This window comes from Ylistrum balloti, unplaced genomic scaffold (genome assembly GCF_031769215.1).
Source record: "Ylistrum balloti isolate Yb309-2 unplaced genomic scaffold, AGI_CSIRO_Ybal_v1 Utg370006, whole genome shotgun sequence".
Lineage (NCBI taxonomy): Eukaryota > Metazoa > Mollusca > Bivalvia > Pectinida > Pectinidae > Ylistrum > Ylistrum balloti.
The window spans coordinates 1593920-1610515 of NW_026782081.1; the positions used below are offsets into that span (position 1 = coordinate 1593920).

At 32.5% G+C, this 16596-nt stretch overlaps 1 protein-coding gene across 1 annotated transcript; it reads right to left on the reverse strand.

The window, feature by feature from the left end:
• Nucleotides 1–24: 24 nt before the first annotated feature.
• Nucleotides 25–15710, reverse strand: LOC132548284 (dual specificity mitogen-activated protein kinase kinase 7-like). The gene is made up of 12 exons (XM_060212144.1): nt 15554–15710; nt 11781–12003; nt 11055–11121; nt 10228–10341; nt 9493–9612; nt 8797–8904; nt 7777–7828; nt 7344–7471; nt 5820–5900; nt 5280–5422; nt 4211–4360; nt 25–2077 (listed from the first exon to the last, which is right to left on the reverse strand). Exons 1-11 carry the CDS (start codon nt 15708–15710, stop codon nt 4216–4218), a joined length of 1338 nt encoding a protein of 445 aa, XP_060068127.1. The 3' UTR covers nt 25–2077; nt 4211–4215.
• Between the last annotated feature and the right edge of the window lie 886 nt (nt 15711–16596).

Here is a 16596-nt window from a genome sequence, read left to right on the forward strand (position 1 = left end):
TGACCAGAACAATACATAGCTGACTTGTTTGTGCTATAGCCTAAATTGATATCCAGAGCCCAATTAAAACCTAGTAACTATCATTTAAACAATTATACACTGAATTGTTAAGAAGACCAGTACAAAAAACAAGCAGTAAGTTTTTTTCCTAGTATCAGTTTTCAGTTCAGTTGAAATGATACACATCGGTCATTCACTGTAATTGATAAAGCATGGTAGGTAATAACAATTAACATATATCTATATCAAGAGTGGAGATGTGTGGATACACAAATGACAAACTTTTTTTCAGTTTGATGTGATGAATAACCTAATTTTATTGAAGGCAAAATACAACTTAATTTGAAAACTCACATATCTTAAGTATTTTTCAATCTTTTTAATAGTTATTACATTCTTACATATAAAGCTTCAGATAAAAAAATTAAGGGGAAAATCCCATGGGGATTAATGCTCACCTCAGTAAGATTTTAGCAGATTTTTTCCCCTTTTTATATATAATCATTATAGTATTAACCCTCCAATAAAACCCATATTGTTGGAGGATCAGTCTCCATGCATGGTTCCTTCCCTTGTGCAATACCAGTAATCGGTAAGGGAAATAGCAGTTGGAAGTATGCATCTTTGGGACCCACCTATGAAACTATAACACAAGGACATCCTTCCGATACATTTTGTGGAATATTTATATTTGGAATCTTTTTACGGTTTAAAATCCAATCACAACTTCTTTTGAATTCTCAGTCACTTACTAAATTGCTATCTTTTATAGATGTAAACCTTGTTGTCGTTTCATTTCGGAACAGCAGGTACATGATTTAAGAAAGTTTCATCATTTGTTTATGGTTGCCAAAATGAAAACAGAATGGATAGGCCTAGACCAAAAAATGTTTGAAAATTGCCAATCATGACACGTTCAGGTCAATTCCTTAGTCCTGAATTTGAGTTCAATTGAAAATTTGCATTTTATCTTTTCATGCTTCATATGTTAAGTTCAGTTGATATCTATGTAGTACTTACATTAGGCAGATCCATTAAGCATTAAGAAGTAATGTAAATTTCCATTTCTATAACATTTGTTTATGAGAGAATAATGATACATAGTTTCCCTTAAGTTTAATTGATTTTGTTCTTAGCAAGCTTAAATAAATACCATATCCTTTATCAATATTTTGAAAAATAACACAATGTTAAACTGTAAACTCCCGTCTTGGTGTATAGCCCTAGCACAGGTTTAAAGGGCAAGACGTTGAAAAAAAATCCCTGATCCCCTTACACCTGTAAATTCAGTAAGAGTATGTGAAATTATAAATATTTTTCACATAATAGACCACGGATTATGTGCAATGGACAGTGACGGACGGCAATACCTCACAGAAGTGCTAAAAAAATCCAAACATTTTCTGATATTAAGAACATCGTATAATCGATATCACAATCAATGTCAATGTGGAGAAGCACTGCAATTAAACACAATATCGAGTAGTGTTCCCATCAAATCCTGGGTTTTAAAATGAGTGATGAAATCTTTGATTTCCCTTGAGCAGCACACAGTGTTATGATTGGATGGGTAGGCCGGCCACTGTCCAATTAAGTCCAGCATTGTCCTGAGGATCAAAAGTGTGCTGACCAGCGGTCATTAGATTCAATAGAGTACTGTTCAGTGACCACAATTATTCAAAGAATCTTTAGTTACAGTACTGACCATTATCCAACACAAGAACCTCTCTAGTTCTGAGAAGTGTTTCAATATTGTCCTGAGGGTCTGAACTGACCAGTCTCAAGCATGGCTTCCCAGGATCTACACAGAACTGACCAGCATGGAGCAATTGGCTCTAGGAACTAAACTGCACTGGCCAGTGGTCAACATTTTCCAAAGTACTTATACAATACTGACCAGCTATCAGCATTTTCTGGAAGCTCCAGCTGTGCAGACCAGTGACCAGCATTGGTTGATGGATTCAAGCTGTGCTGACCAATGCCCAGCATTGTCTCAAGGATTTAAGCTGTGCCAATCATGGACCAGCATTGTTCCAAGGACCTAAACAGAGCTTATTTTGTCTCTGTCCTTCTGCAACTGTTAAAAGAAAAAAAACTTCATTAACAATAGTCATGAATTTCTCAACATACGTACGCTGTTCAAAAGTGACTATAACTTAAGATTTTATCATCTGAAAATTAGGAATGTGTCTTTTGGATAATGAAATAAGTTAACAATGAAGCAATTCATAGGCCTATAGCTTTTATTTTTCTATACACATATTTTATAGGTTGAAACATTGTTCTCTTTGACTGATATTTGTACACACCACCATGCTTAATTCACTACAAAGCAAGACAAACAGATAGCATGACTGATAAGGTGACAGGGTCATACAACTTCCCTCCATGATGTGGTACAAATGAGGTAAGCATAAACAACAACAGTGTTACCTTCACACCTTTCTTATCTATATTAGGATATAACCATATAAGGTTGTAATCAATTAGTTATTGGGTGCTTACTGTCAAACCTGATAACCAATAAAGATAATGTCTGTTAACGTTACATCTACGAAGAAGGTACACTGATAAGTTGGTAGGGCTCATGTGCCTATTTTTACAATTTGCCGGGTTTAACTTTTAGATGGGAACATCTGAAAGAAATTCTGTCTTTGCTGTAATCTCTACATGAATTTGACATCAGAGTGTCTGGTCTCCTTGCACAAATTAACAGAAGAATGTTTGTCTGTGAAGTTACAAACAGTAGGCCATGACATTTTTAGAAACAATGTTCTTTTTTCTCAAGTTACACCTCTACACACAATCCAGCTTGCAAGGACCTAAATAACATCTGCATTAATAAAACTTTTACACCTGTATCATGGCCTACATACATTTACTTTTCCTTACCTGAATCAAGACCTACATACATAGATTAACCTGCATTGAGATCTACATACATGTATATCAACTTTTCCTTACCTGTATTAATACCTACATATTTTATCATTTATTTTCCTTACCTGAATCAAGACCTACATACATAGATTAACCTGCATTGAGATCTACATACATGTATATCAACTTACCTGTATTAATACCTACATATTTTATCATTTATTTTCCTTACCTGAATCAAGACCTACATACATAGATTAACCTGCATTGAGATCTACATACATGTATATCAACTTACCTGTATTAATACCTACATATTTTATCATTTATTTTCCTTACCTGAATCAAGACCTACATACATAGATTAACCTGCATTGAGATCTACATACATGTATATCAACTTTTCCTTACCTGTATCAATGCCTACATATTTTATCATTTATTTTCCTCACCTGGATCAAGACCTACATGTAAGGTGGATCTTTATTAATCTTTAACTGCTGACTGCCAAGTTTAGTCAACTAGATTACAGGACAATAAAGTCATCAGTATGATATTCATGAAAATAAATGAAAATATTTACTCTGAATACAGGTTTTTTTTACTGTCTTTCATTTTTCAAATTATGCTTCTTTTTCACAAATAAAAATATATGAAATAACTTTTTTCATGTAAAAGTTGTTTTTATTCTTCAAAGTCCAATACTGGGGACAAGTCTTTGAATGTCTGTTCCATATCAACAGCGATGTTTTTCTCAAAATATCTAATAACCAATGCTTTCTCAATATGAAATGCATAAAATACAATGTATTTACATGTGTTTGGCAAAAATCAGATGAATAAGACCATTTGATATCTCAAACTATTTTCAGAATAGAGCGAGTCAGTTGATGGGCACAAACCACGAGCATGAACTTCCATGAATTGACAGACTTACCTGTATCAGGACCTATATATGTACTGAACTACCTGTATTGGTACCTACATATGTGATCTACCTGTATCAGGACCTATATATGTACTGAACTACCTGTATTGTACCTACATATGTGATCTACCTGTATCAGGACCTATATATGTACTGAACTACCTGTATTGGTACCTACATATGTGATCTACCTGTATCAGGACCTTTATGCACAGACTTACCTGTATCAGGACCTATATATGTACTGAACTACCTGTATTGGTACCTACATATGTGATCTACCTGTATCAGGACCTATATATGTACTGAACTACCTGTATTGTACCTACATATGTGATCTACCTGTATCAGGACCTTTATGCACAGACTTACCTGTATCAGGACCTTTAAGCACAGACTTACCTGTATCAGGACCTACATTGGACGGCCATTAAATGAGTAACATCAGAAAACCAAGCTGCTACATCTACTTCCTCCTTCTCATATCGTTTAATGAACTTGTGTTCAATTAATTTCTTGTACTTGGGTCGTTTCTTATAATCTTTTGTTAAACTGAAAGTTAAAACAAAATAAAATCATCAAATCTTAAAATGTTTTGTTATTAGTGCACTTTTTTTCATGAGATTTGTACTTCGTTCAGTGTTTGATAATGGACTTAGTAAGTGATGTATGGGATTTACATACTGTAAACCTGTATAATGTCAGGAACTACATAATTCAGGTAATATTTGTGTTTGAACATAGTGACAAATGTTTTTACTTGTACTTGTACACCCAAAAATTTGGTCAAAAACAATCTCTGGGAGCCAAGAAATCAATCTCAAAATATTCAGCTAACTTGTAAGACCAACGGTACAAAGTCCAAACCCCCAAATTATTCTCTTCACAATTTTTTTTTCATCTCATTTATTGACTTTTAATTACAGGTACAAAAGAAGAAAACAAGAGGCCCATAGGCCATAATGGCCATCTGACTATGAAAACTTTCAGCAGGGAGAATTGTTATTTTATCTTCTTTGAATGAAATCTTACTAAGAAACTGTTTTCCATGATGCAGATGGTAGTTTTGGTGAGGAGATGGTAACTGTCACAAATGCCACCTATTATTTGCCCGTAAAGTTGGAGCTCAATCCAACTGATGAAACTTGAGAAGTTTGAAATAGGTGTTGCATAGGAAAACCATGATTGTGCAATCATGTTACAAAATGGCCTCCCTGACTGCACCATTGAAGTTTTGACACGGTCAAAAAATAACAACACTTTGTTGGCTACTTTCCTTAACATCCCAACCAATATTAAGCTAAATTGCCCCAATGGAACTGGAAAAGAAGTTTAAAATATGTTTTTCAAGATGGCAGTCATGGTGGTCATTGTTCCAAGATGTAAAATTGTATCAGGATGATATAATGCAATGTTCTCCTGTTAACAAACATTTAAACCAATAGAGAATGCTGGTTTTCATCTAACCTACCAATCTCTAACAAATGAGCAGAACTCGTGGGAGAACTCCTTCCCTGGGGGCAGTAGTGGTGGGTCTTCTTGTAGGACTTTTGTTAATACTTCAAAGTCGGTTTTACAATTCTTATATGGGAACTCTCCAGTTGCTAGCTCCACCTGGGATAAAACAACAATGTTATAATAGCACACTGAACAATTTTGAAATTACAATGTATATAATAAAGATGTTACGAGTTCAAAATGCAATAACCAATAAAGTTTTGAATCAAGAAAAAATCAAATCAACTCGTATAATTACCAACTCAATAGAACACTTTAAACATTTTAGATTTAATGGTTACCCTAGCAAGTAATACTAATAAATTCAATGTTTTAAACAAGGACACACAAACCCAGCATCAATCGATAAAAGTATAGGTTACACGTTTATAATTACATAAAAATGTTACCAAACCAGCATAAATAAATCTGAAACCATCCAATTGCAAAATATAATAATTTGATTACTTTTGGCTCAACAGCAAAAAGGTTTAATAATGTATCTAATACATACTAATGTGATGCCCAGACTCCAAACATCTGCCCTTATATCATAATCAGGTCTTTGTGGGTCAGGTGGGTCTATTCTTTCCGGCTAGACAAAAAAATAAACAAAATTAATCAATAATACTACATCAGTAGAACTTAAGATTACTTAGACATGGACAAAACTAAACTAATTGACTACAAGTTCAGTTTCCAGAAAGTAAGTTGTATCTTTTCATCTAAAATTGGTCAAGGAATAGTCAGTTATATCATGTTATATTTATTTAATCACAGAAGAGTGAGCTGTATCATGTCATCTTTATTTAGTCACAGAAGAGTGAGCTGTATCATGTCATCTTTATTTAGTCACAGAAGAGAGTGTTATCTTTATTTAGTCACAGAAGAGTGAGCTGTATCATGTCATCTTTATTTAATCACAGAAGAGTGAGCTGTATCATGTCATCTTTATTTAGTCACAGAAGAGTGAGCTGTATCATGTCATCTTTATTTAGTCACAGAAGAGTGAGCTGTGTCATGTCATCTTTATTTAGTCACAGAAGAGTGAGCTGTATCATGTCATATTTATTTAGTCACAGAAGAGTGAGCTGTGTCATGTCATCATGTTATATTTATTTAGTCACAGAAGAGTGAGCTGTATCATGCCATCTTTATTTAGTCACAGAAGAGTGAGCTGTATCATGCTATCTTTATTTAGTCACAGAAGAGTGAGCTGTATCATGCTATATTTATTTAGTCACAGGAGAGTGAGCTGTATAGTGTTATCTTTATTTAGTCACAGAAGAGTGAGCTGTATCATGTTATCTTTATTTAGTCACAGAAGAGTGAGCTGTATCATGTTATCTTTAAATTTAGCATTTCAACAAAATTTTGCAAAGTTTGCTCTAACATTAAACTTGTATATACTATTACAATAGAAGAAATATTTGCAGTGTCAACAGAGTTGATCTACTGATGTAATTCAAGGCCCGCAACTCTCAGGCTACAAAAATTCCAGTACAATGTTCTTGCATAGAATGTTATATCATATTGAATTAAGTGGGATCAAGACTTTTCATACAAAAATCACATTAATGTCATTTTTCCTCAGGTAGGAAGATAACCCACTAAACGCATTTCCTCCCCGAACAATCTTACAGTTGATGACTGATGTATCAATGTTAACAAATTCTAATGGAATTGTAAGCCTAAGACTGAAAATTATAAAAGTAATATCTATTTCGTCATAAGTAGTGCTAGAAATATGCAACCAGTTTCCTAAAACGTTTCATGAAATTCCAGACATCATGCATATAAAAGTAAATCAAAGTGGAAAAATTGGTTATAAAGTGACAAAAATTCTCATATGTAAAATTTCAGACTGCTGCTAAGACCAGTGATATCTGGCTGGAAATATTGTCAGTACAAGTTTTTATTGTGTGACTACCATAGCATAAAAACATAAAAACTTAACAAATATCGCTTTAAAACTGGAACTCAATAAGTGAGTCATTTGACCGATTTGTCAATTAGGTAACACTTTAGACACACTTACTGCCATGTAAGCTGCACATCCAGCACTCCTTGTCTTTGCCTTGGAGTCTACAAGACGACCACTGATACCAAAGTCACATAACTTCACAGTACCTCTTTCATCTAACAGTATATTGGATGGCTTCACATCTGGGCAAGACAAGTAAAACACAAAAACTGTAGGATCTTTGAATGGACATGCTTGTAAGGTACATACTTTTGTTTGATTGGTAGTTTAAAACCCGTTATATAATATTCAGACTACACTTTCTTAATTATAAATTATATGGTAATAAAGGTAAATATGTACACATAGTCACAAAACAAAAGAAACCAATTCAAGTACTTGTACTTAAACAAGTTCCTTTTATATATGAAGTTTTTGGAAAAAATCTCAAACATACAAGACCAGTTGAAATATAAGGTCCTTAAGTATTCAAAATAAAGAAACTCACCTCGATGGATGACTCCATGTTCCTCTTTCAGATAATTTAATGCTTTTACAATCTAAAATTAAACACATTTTCAAAATCTTATTTATAGCATGATCTGTAAATGTTTTCACAAATCAACACACTTATCTATATATTTTCACAACATGAAATGGTAGAGATAAATGTTTACTCAAGTTGTAATACTTACTTATATATTTTCCTAATATAAAACTAGAACTGTCATCATGGCCAACTAATACCCCCGCTCCCCAATCAACAATAGTTTTTGAAGGGTTGTCCCATCAAGATCCCTCAAGAAGTCTTCATTTGATCACAGCAACCAAATGGAAAACATTTTCTTCAAAAAATGGTATCATTGTATTGTCATCCATTAAAGTTTTTATACTAATTTCAGCTTAATCAGATAATATATTTCAACCAATTAGAAGCCTCCAAAGTGTTTCCATGGTAACAATTTTAGAATATCTAATATCTCAAATTATTGGCTATAAACAGCTGTAGCATTTGATCAAGTTAAAATGAAAAGCGAAAGGGCATATCTATATATCATAGGGATGTAGCATGCTTGAGAAATATTGCTTCAGTACTTTATTAGATACACTTGACAATATTCAAAACAGAACATCTACAAAAAGGGGAATAATTCTAACAAATGTTGTGAAAATTAAAAGGCCACAACTTTATATCATAAGGATGCCTAGTTTGAGAAATATTGCTTTGCCACTTTTTTAGATACATTTAACACAATATTCTGGATGGACAGACTGTCAGACAGGGTAATTCCAATATAACACCCCACACACACCCCAGAACTTTGTAGCGGGGAGTTATAATGATAGATATAAATGTTTTTTCAAGTTAACATAATGTAATTGCAACATCAAACCAAACTTTTCTTTACATTCTAAACTTCACACTATATATATCACACGTGTGAAATCTGAAAATGCTGTGATAGAGGCAGTATTTACACTGTAATACAAGCTCCGTTGAGATAAACAACTAATTGTATAAACTCACCGCTACAGCCATCATTCCTAGAATTGCTTCCGGAATAGGTCTTTTGGTTTTCTTTAAGAGTTTGTCTAAACATGTAGCCATAAGTTCCATACAGATCCAAACCTCACTCTGAATACATAGTGATAAACAATGTTTAACTCTTAATCATCAAATTTTAACTCAACAAAAGCTTACAAAATGTCATACACATATACTACATATATAAGTATATACACACTACCAAATTATCTAAATATCATGTGATTCTTAATACAAGAGTGCACTGCTACAATTCCTTTTCCTAATACAAACCATTAGTTTCAATGAGTTTTGAAATGAATGAAACAAAATTCAGAAGATTTGATTTTAAAATATTTCAATTTGTGTTTCTTTTCTCTGAAAAACTTTCTTTTTGAACACAAAGAATACACATCTTAAACACAAACATTTTATTTAGAAACTGTAACATAGTATTGTTTATATTTTAAATTTGAAAACAGAAAATATGATTGATTTAGGTATATAATGACTGAATATCAGTGTTATTGTGTGGTCATACAGATGAGACAACTTTTTAATGAATATTAAAACCAGGTTAGGAGATAGCTTTTGAATATCAAAAAAAGGTTATGCCACAGCTTTTAAGTATTAAAACAAGGTTACAGGACAGCTTTTTCATGAATATTGAAATGAGAGTTACAACTCTAGATCACTTACATCTGTTATAAAGGTTCCAATACATTGCACTATAAAGGGATAGTCGTGACATTTAATCACCACGTCTAAATCCATAATTATTCTTTTGTTTTCCTCTTTGTTTCCAGATCTTCTCATTTGCTACAACGAATCACATATGAAACATTAAGTAATTTCTAACTAAATCCTGTAGTATTATCAAGCATGTAACATCATTCAATTAATCAAGAAATTCAATATAATGCTGTTTTGTCTGATGCCATTGCCTCACTTGCTAGCTAGATACTTTCAAATTAGGTTTATTACTATCTACATTTACATTCATTAATATTTCTTGATAATTAGTAACATTATTCAAACTTGATTTTAAAAGATTAATGATATACTTTCTTGCAGTTGTCATTGGTATCCAATCACAAGGACAGTTCATAGCGTCAAACAGAAATTATCAATAAGTGGTCGAAGGGAGATAACTCGCTGAAGGGAGATAATTCATTATACAGTAACAGAGGGTGTAGAAAAGTACAGACACCATACAACTTTTACAGTAACAAGATCAATGTTGTTATAAAATTCACAAAACAATCCTAATTCCTTTTCTCCTTGTTGTTACTAAAAGTCATTACAACTCATAACAGATGATGATATAATGTGGCTTACCTGTATTTCAGAAAAATAAAAAAGAAATCATTTAATACACACCGGAGACACAAACATGAATATTAGAAACATTCTAACTATATCTCTAGTACTTACTTTGACAGCCATCAAATGATTTGTTATCTTATGTCTCATTTTCACCACATGGCCACATGTCCCATGACCAAGTTCTCCCAAGTGCTGCAGTTCACTTATTTCTGTTGGATATTTCTTCAAACAAAAATGAAAACAAAAATTCAGATAAATAATAGATATATTACACATCACAGTAAATGACCTAAGTATGCTTCTTATGAAAAGATGTAACTGTAATGAAATTAGGAATTAAACATGAGTATACAATCCATCTGTCCAAAAACTACAAGAAATATTTATCGGTTGTTCAGCATGAATGACCCTGACCTATGTCCCTAGCACAAAATGAATGATAAAAAACATTGCTGTAGCTTGCATTCTTGCCATGTTAACTAACTTTCTCTTTCACATTGTACAAGTGAAGCTGTCCATTGTTTTACAATAGAGCTGGTCTCTTACATCAATCAAATTCACTTCAAATTGTGGATGTTCACATTACTGAACAGATAGACATTGTTAGGGCCTGCAAGTTTTCATGCAAATGATGCATTTCAAAATTACTCTGTGTACCACTATTACCTAGCACCATGGCTGTATTTTGATATAAAATGAACCGAAATATAATGCAATCTTACTCCAGCCTCTAACTGTTATGAACAAGAAAATGAGGAAAGTTTATTATACTAATAATTTCCTGAAAGTTTCATTAACTGAGTCAAGTTTGATAGTCTTTTAAAGTTTTTATTTAATTGTATAAAACTATGAACAATGGACACTGAAAAAATTTTAATTTCTTGTTATATATTGTATACTAGACTACAGCTTACATTGTGCATACATTTCCTTACCTTTCCATCTAGAGTCAGAATTCCTGTCTGACTCATTATCTCTTTGTACCTTCTTTCTATTTCAGCACTGCAAGAAAATAAGCCAAGTTGTGGTTACCAGGTAATAATACAAAAATATGTGTCCATTTTTAAACATTAACTTAACTGATACAAATAACATATACATTCAGTTCTAAATGCTAAAAAATTATGGTTTCCAAATGATAGATATGGAATGATCACAACTCACAAGATTTATTTTATAGTAAATGACAAATAGTAAACAAGATCTGTATTAGTTCCATCCCAGTTTGATCTATGGATTATCGAGTCATATTTTGTCCACATGTTAGAAACAAATATACTTCTGATGAGAAATATGGGTGTTCGTTATGTGTGCTGTGTGATAGATGGACCCTCCTTGTATTGGATGATGTAGTATACAATATATAGCAACTGGTTCTCTGTCCATTCATGTTTCAACAAGACACGTCTGGCTATAGGTACAAACACAACAATAGAGTTCATATCTTTACATTTGTGAAGATTTCTCTATACAAAAATAGTAAACAATCCCTTTCCTATATTCGTTCATTTTTAAGTAATTCAAAAATATTTGTATACAATGTACATGTAAATACAGATATTGTTTCTATCAAGTTTTAAATCAGTACATCAAGATACCCTAGTGTTAGTCATTACCTTGTATCTTGTTACATACACTGAGTATCTATTGTATAAACTTACCTATTAGGTTGTTTGGGAGGTGCTGGGAAAGCATGTCTGTCCTGTCCAGGCATTGCCAGAGTCAGTCTGTCTGGTTTACTGGCCATTGCCCCAGTCAAACTGAGTCTGTCTGGCTGTCTTGGGGGCTTTTGACGGTGAGATGCCATGTTAGGAAGAATCCGCAGATTTTCTCGATCAGGAGAAGGGGCTGAACTGGAACGTGAGGAGGCACCTAATTCTTGAACTATTAAACAAAAAGTTCAAGATTAACAAAAGTGGTGGAAACAAAAAATAATGGTTTCTTAATCTAAATACCTGGTTAAATATCATTTTCAGTGTTTTCTTATCACACAATCAAAAAATTCTCAAATCTCAGTTTCAATCATGTGTCAAGCGGCACTTCTTACGATTCCGAACAAGTGTGAGAGTTCATAACAGTGGTGTATACATGATTATGCTTGTTATAAAATTACTTTTACATGAAATTCAAGGAACATTTATTTGAGTATGGTCTAAAACTCTTTGCCTAGCTAGTAGCTATAAGCTATAAACTAGATATGAGTATTTGCCTATTTGTTCATCAGAAGAAAATTACAAGTTATATATGTAAAGATTTTAATTTACATCTACTTTATACATGTATATTTGGTAATCATTGTACTGTCAGTATAATGAGTAATTCATTTCACATTAATTGTATATTTACATTGTTTTCACTTTACAGGGTGTATTTATCTATGGGTTTTGTATAGTTTGTCAGATTACTGGGAGAAGCCGGTTATGTAGAATTAACTGAGTTTAACTGTAGTTACCATGTATCTCCTTAAAATACAGTTTTCTTTTCATTCAATTCAAAGTTTACTGACATAAATACAAAACGATTCAGTTTGTCGGTTCATAAACTACCACTTTCATTAAACAGTCTATTGTTTTATTCTTGCTGATACAAAAACCAACAATATTTTTTTTCATATTTTACATCAGTAACTTTAGTAGAATTTTTTCTGTTGAGTACCATTTCCAAACTTTTTGCTAAGTCTTGTTACAATTAGATAGAGTTGGTTCTCAATATCTGAATCAGCCTCACAGGAAAAGCAGGAGTCAAGGTCACAAATAGTTTAGTCCCAAAAATAACTGCACATTTATTCATAACTCATTTGCTGAATACAAAATTCCATTGATTAGTATATTGAGAATCCATCAAAGAAAACCTCAAAAGTTTGAAACGGTTGGCATGAAGACCATATTTCTATCAGACTTCATTTCGCAGAGGCATTCCAAATCATGTGAAGTTCAAGTCTAGCATGTGATACAATGACACTACATGGGAGTTCTTCACTCATAACATCATATTACTATGCACAATGTGCATCAATAATGATAGTCTCTCTCACATGCGTATTGATATGATGCATTGAAGGAAGGACTGGACTAGAATTTTGCATGTTTTAAAATGCCTCAACAAAATATTCTGTAAGAAATTTGGTTCTTATGCCAATCTTTTCAAACTTTACAGGGTTTCTTTGACATAATATCAACAGAATAAATGTTGGAATTTTGTTGTTAGTAAATGAAATATGAATATCTGTGAACTATTTAAAAGCAGTGTTGTTGGTTTTGTTGCTGTGGCATGACAAAGACTTAAGCAATAGGCCATTTCATGATGATAGTTTTCAGGTTGGTGGACGGAAAGTTTGAATTATTTTTGTATCTGCAATCTTTGGAATGGATAAAAATCAAAATTGTGTTTAAATAGAAAAAAACTGTAAACTGTTAATTTTCTATTTCGTTTAAGTTATCGGGTATAACTAAAATTGGTCTAATTGAATAACTGGCTATTGAACATGGTAAATATTTCATAACTGACTTTGCAAATTATTCAATTTACTAGAGTTCAATTGAAAATATTCCTCACTAACCTAAATAAAATAGAAAGTTAATCATTAAATAATGTTATTGCACATTATAAAGGTGTTATAGTCTATCACAACAGTCACTATACATATTACTTTAATGTCAGCAAGGAATGTTGAATTTAAATATATGTACATATATATAATGTACATAGTAATATACCCACAGCTAATGTATAATTAATCATAACCCAAAAATACACCTGACTTGAATGTGTTATTTGAATTTTGATCAATAAATAATATACAATACTGTAAATCAAAAGTGACCTTACCTCAAAGTACCATATACTATTCATAGAATTAAAATAAAATACTGAACATAGCCATCAATCACTAGAGATATAATAGCATTAAAAAATCCTCACTTCCAAGAATAAGCCAAATACACCATTCCTTTTCTTGGAATGGTATGTTTTACAAATGTTCCTAATATTAGATGCCTTTTTGTATGACATAATATTTCATTATTGCACAAATACACACAAACAGAAAGCAGACATTTTAAACTGGAAAGACCGTACAATTATATATAGAACACAATATTTTCCCAAAACATGAAACTATGGGAAAACCCCTTCGAAACTACAATTTACAATTATATAACTTAATATCATGATTATTTTAAGAGAAACTTCATAACCAGTGAATCAGGCTCCACAAAGTTGACACCTCAATTATCTGAATTCAACGGAACTTAAACTTCCATTTCTATGAAAAACACTGACATCAACAATTCATAACATATATATAGATAAAAGAATGGATATATATAGATGATATAAAAGTATAAAATGTGCACATCTATAATATCAAATCAGGCAAATAAGGTTTAGAAATAATGAAGATCATCATGAAATTCCCATTATCAAATGCAAACGTGCATACTTATCCTTTTATCATGCAAGTGGCATTTCCATTGCAGGATTGTATTTGACAACAACAACAAAATTAACCAGAATTACTTTCTTATTTAAACTTAAATATGATGTATTATGTTTAAAAGATATGGATACCTCAACATCAGATGAACAATGTAAGAACAAACTATTGGAGATTTGATAGTCCACTTTTGTCTTTCTTCATCCTCTCTAAAATACAGCTATGTGACACTGCACACAACTAACATAAACATATTACTATAACATAGATACACTGGTAGTACTTTCTACATTATATCATTAACTACCACAGGTTCAATTTCTTTGGCCAGTAAAAATGTAAGCAATGCATGAAATGAAGAACTTACTCCTGAAAGAACACAGTTCAATAGTTACAATTAAATAGCTGCAATTTGTAGTTATTAGTTTACAAATCTGTATGATTGTAAATTTTCTAAAGATCTACAGGCATATTTCAAAATGGACACGTCAACTAAATAGACCGTTTCATTTCTAAATACATCTTGCTTACAGGAAAAGCAAATGTACATGATTCCGCAATAATTTTAACTTTGTATGCCTGATCCATTAACAGTAAATGGACCGAAGACTGTTAATAAATTAAAACCAGATCTAAATGTATGTTACTTTACTTGATATGTGCAACCATCTTGATGAATTTCAAAAAGATGAAATATTTGTTGTGTACTGTACTGAATATATCAACAAAGTTAACAACATCTTCGACGATAAACAGGTAAACAAATTATAATTGGCCTACGACACATGAGATTCTGGCCCACGACAACAAAGAAAAAGAAAGGCCTACGCCAGAAACATATTTCAGGGCCATGGAATCATTTCTAAATTCCAACAGAACAAGCATTCTGCGGGACACACATTACATTCTTTCAGAATAAGTGGCCATCCAAGGGAAACAGTAAAGAAACGTCAATTTCGACAAGACAGCTTTGTTTTGATCTCACAACTACACACGTACTCTGTCTAAGTCTCCGGGGACTGGAATTAGCCGACTCTCCGCCTCCTGGATAGATTAATTCACTGGTTCCAACTATTCTTCGAGCTTTGTCATTTTCTGATTTAAGTCTTTTCTCTAAATCGTCCATTCGCTGTTGAAAGGAATATGTAGACGACATCTTGGATCACATGATAAATAAATCTCTTTTCAGGGTGATTCTAAAATAAGGTTTCAGTACGGTTTACGGATTTTCCTGCATAACGTAAAGAGTTACCGACGCATCGATTATTACGATTTTTTGAATAATAAAATGATAACGCCTGTGAAATAAAACAGATGCCGGATATCGGTTCCGAAATAAATATCCGACTTATTAATGAATGTATTCTTATCTAGTGATAGGAGAACAAAATAATAAAACTTAAAATGTCAAATAGTATACGTTGGTTCATCTATATACACATAAATATTTCTTTAAAAAAAACTGTAATTTTTTTTAATATTGCCAAGAATTCAAAAAATATAAATGAGCATCGCATTTGAGTGACAGAGGATACAAAACGTAATAGATATCTAATTCCTGTTTAGTTTGTTTTTCCAAAAATGGAATAAGTATGGCTGTAAAAAGAGAGGAACCTTTTAATAACAATATTCTGCCCTTCAATAACATCGAGATTACCGGGCCAGATATGTTACCGTTTTTCCTACGCTTCTCATCTGATCTTTCTTTTATAATCGCCATAGTGATCTCATTGAGAAATATTCTATTTCTTTGTGCAACATGAAGCTGGACGTATTTGATGTTCGTCGGTTTGCCTGTTGGTTCTGTTGTTGCATACATTGTTCTCATTTGAGAACGTGACATTACTTACTTGGATTGACAAAGGTTTACATGGCGGGTGTCATCGATGAAGCAGGAGGCGCTTACTCTTCCGGAATTCCTGGTCTTATTCTCCTTGTACTTTATCAGGAGTTTCCGTGTAAATCTTTCTTTTGTTCATATTTTGCCCTAGTTTTATAGGATTTGCGTTTGAATTATGATTATACTGCCATGTTGGTATTTT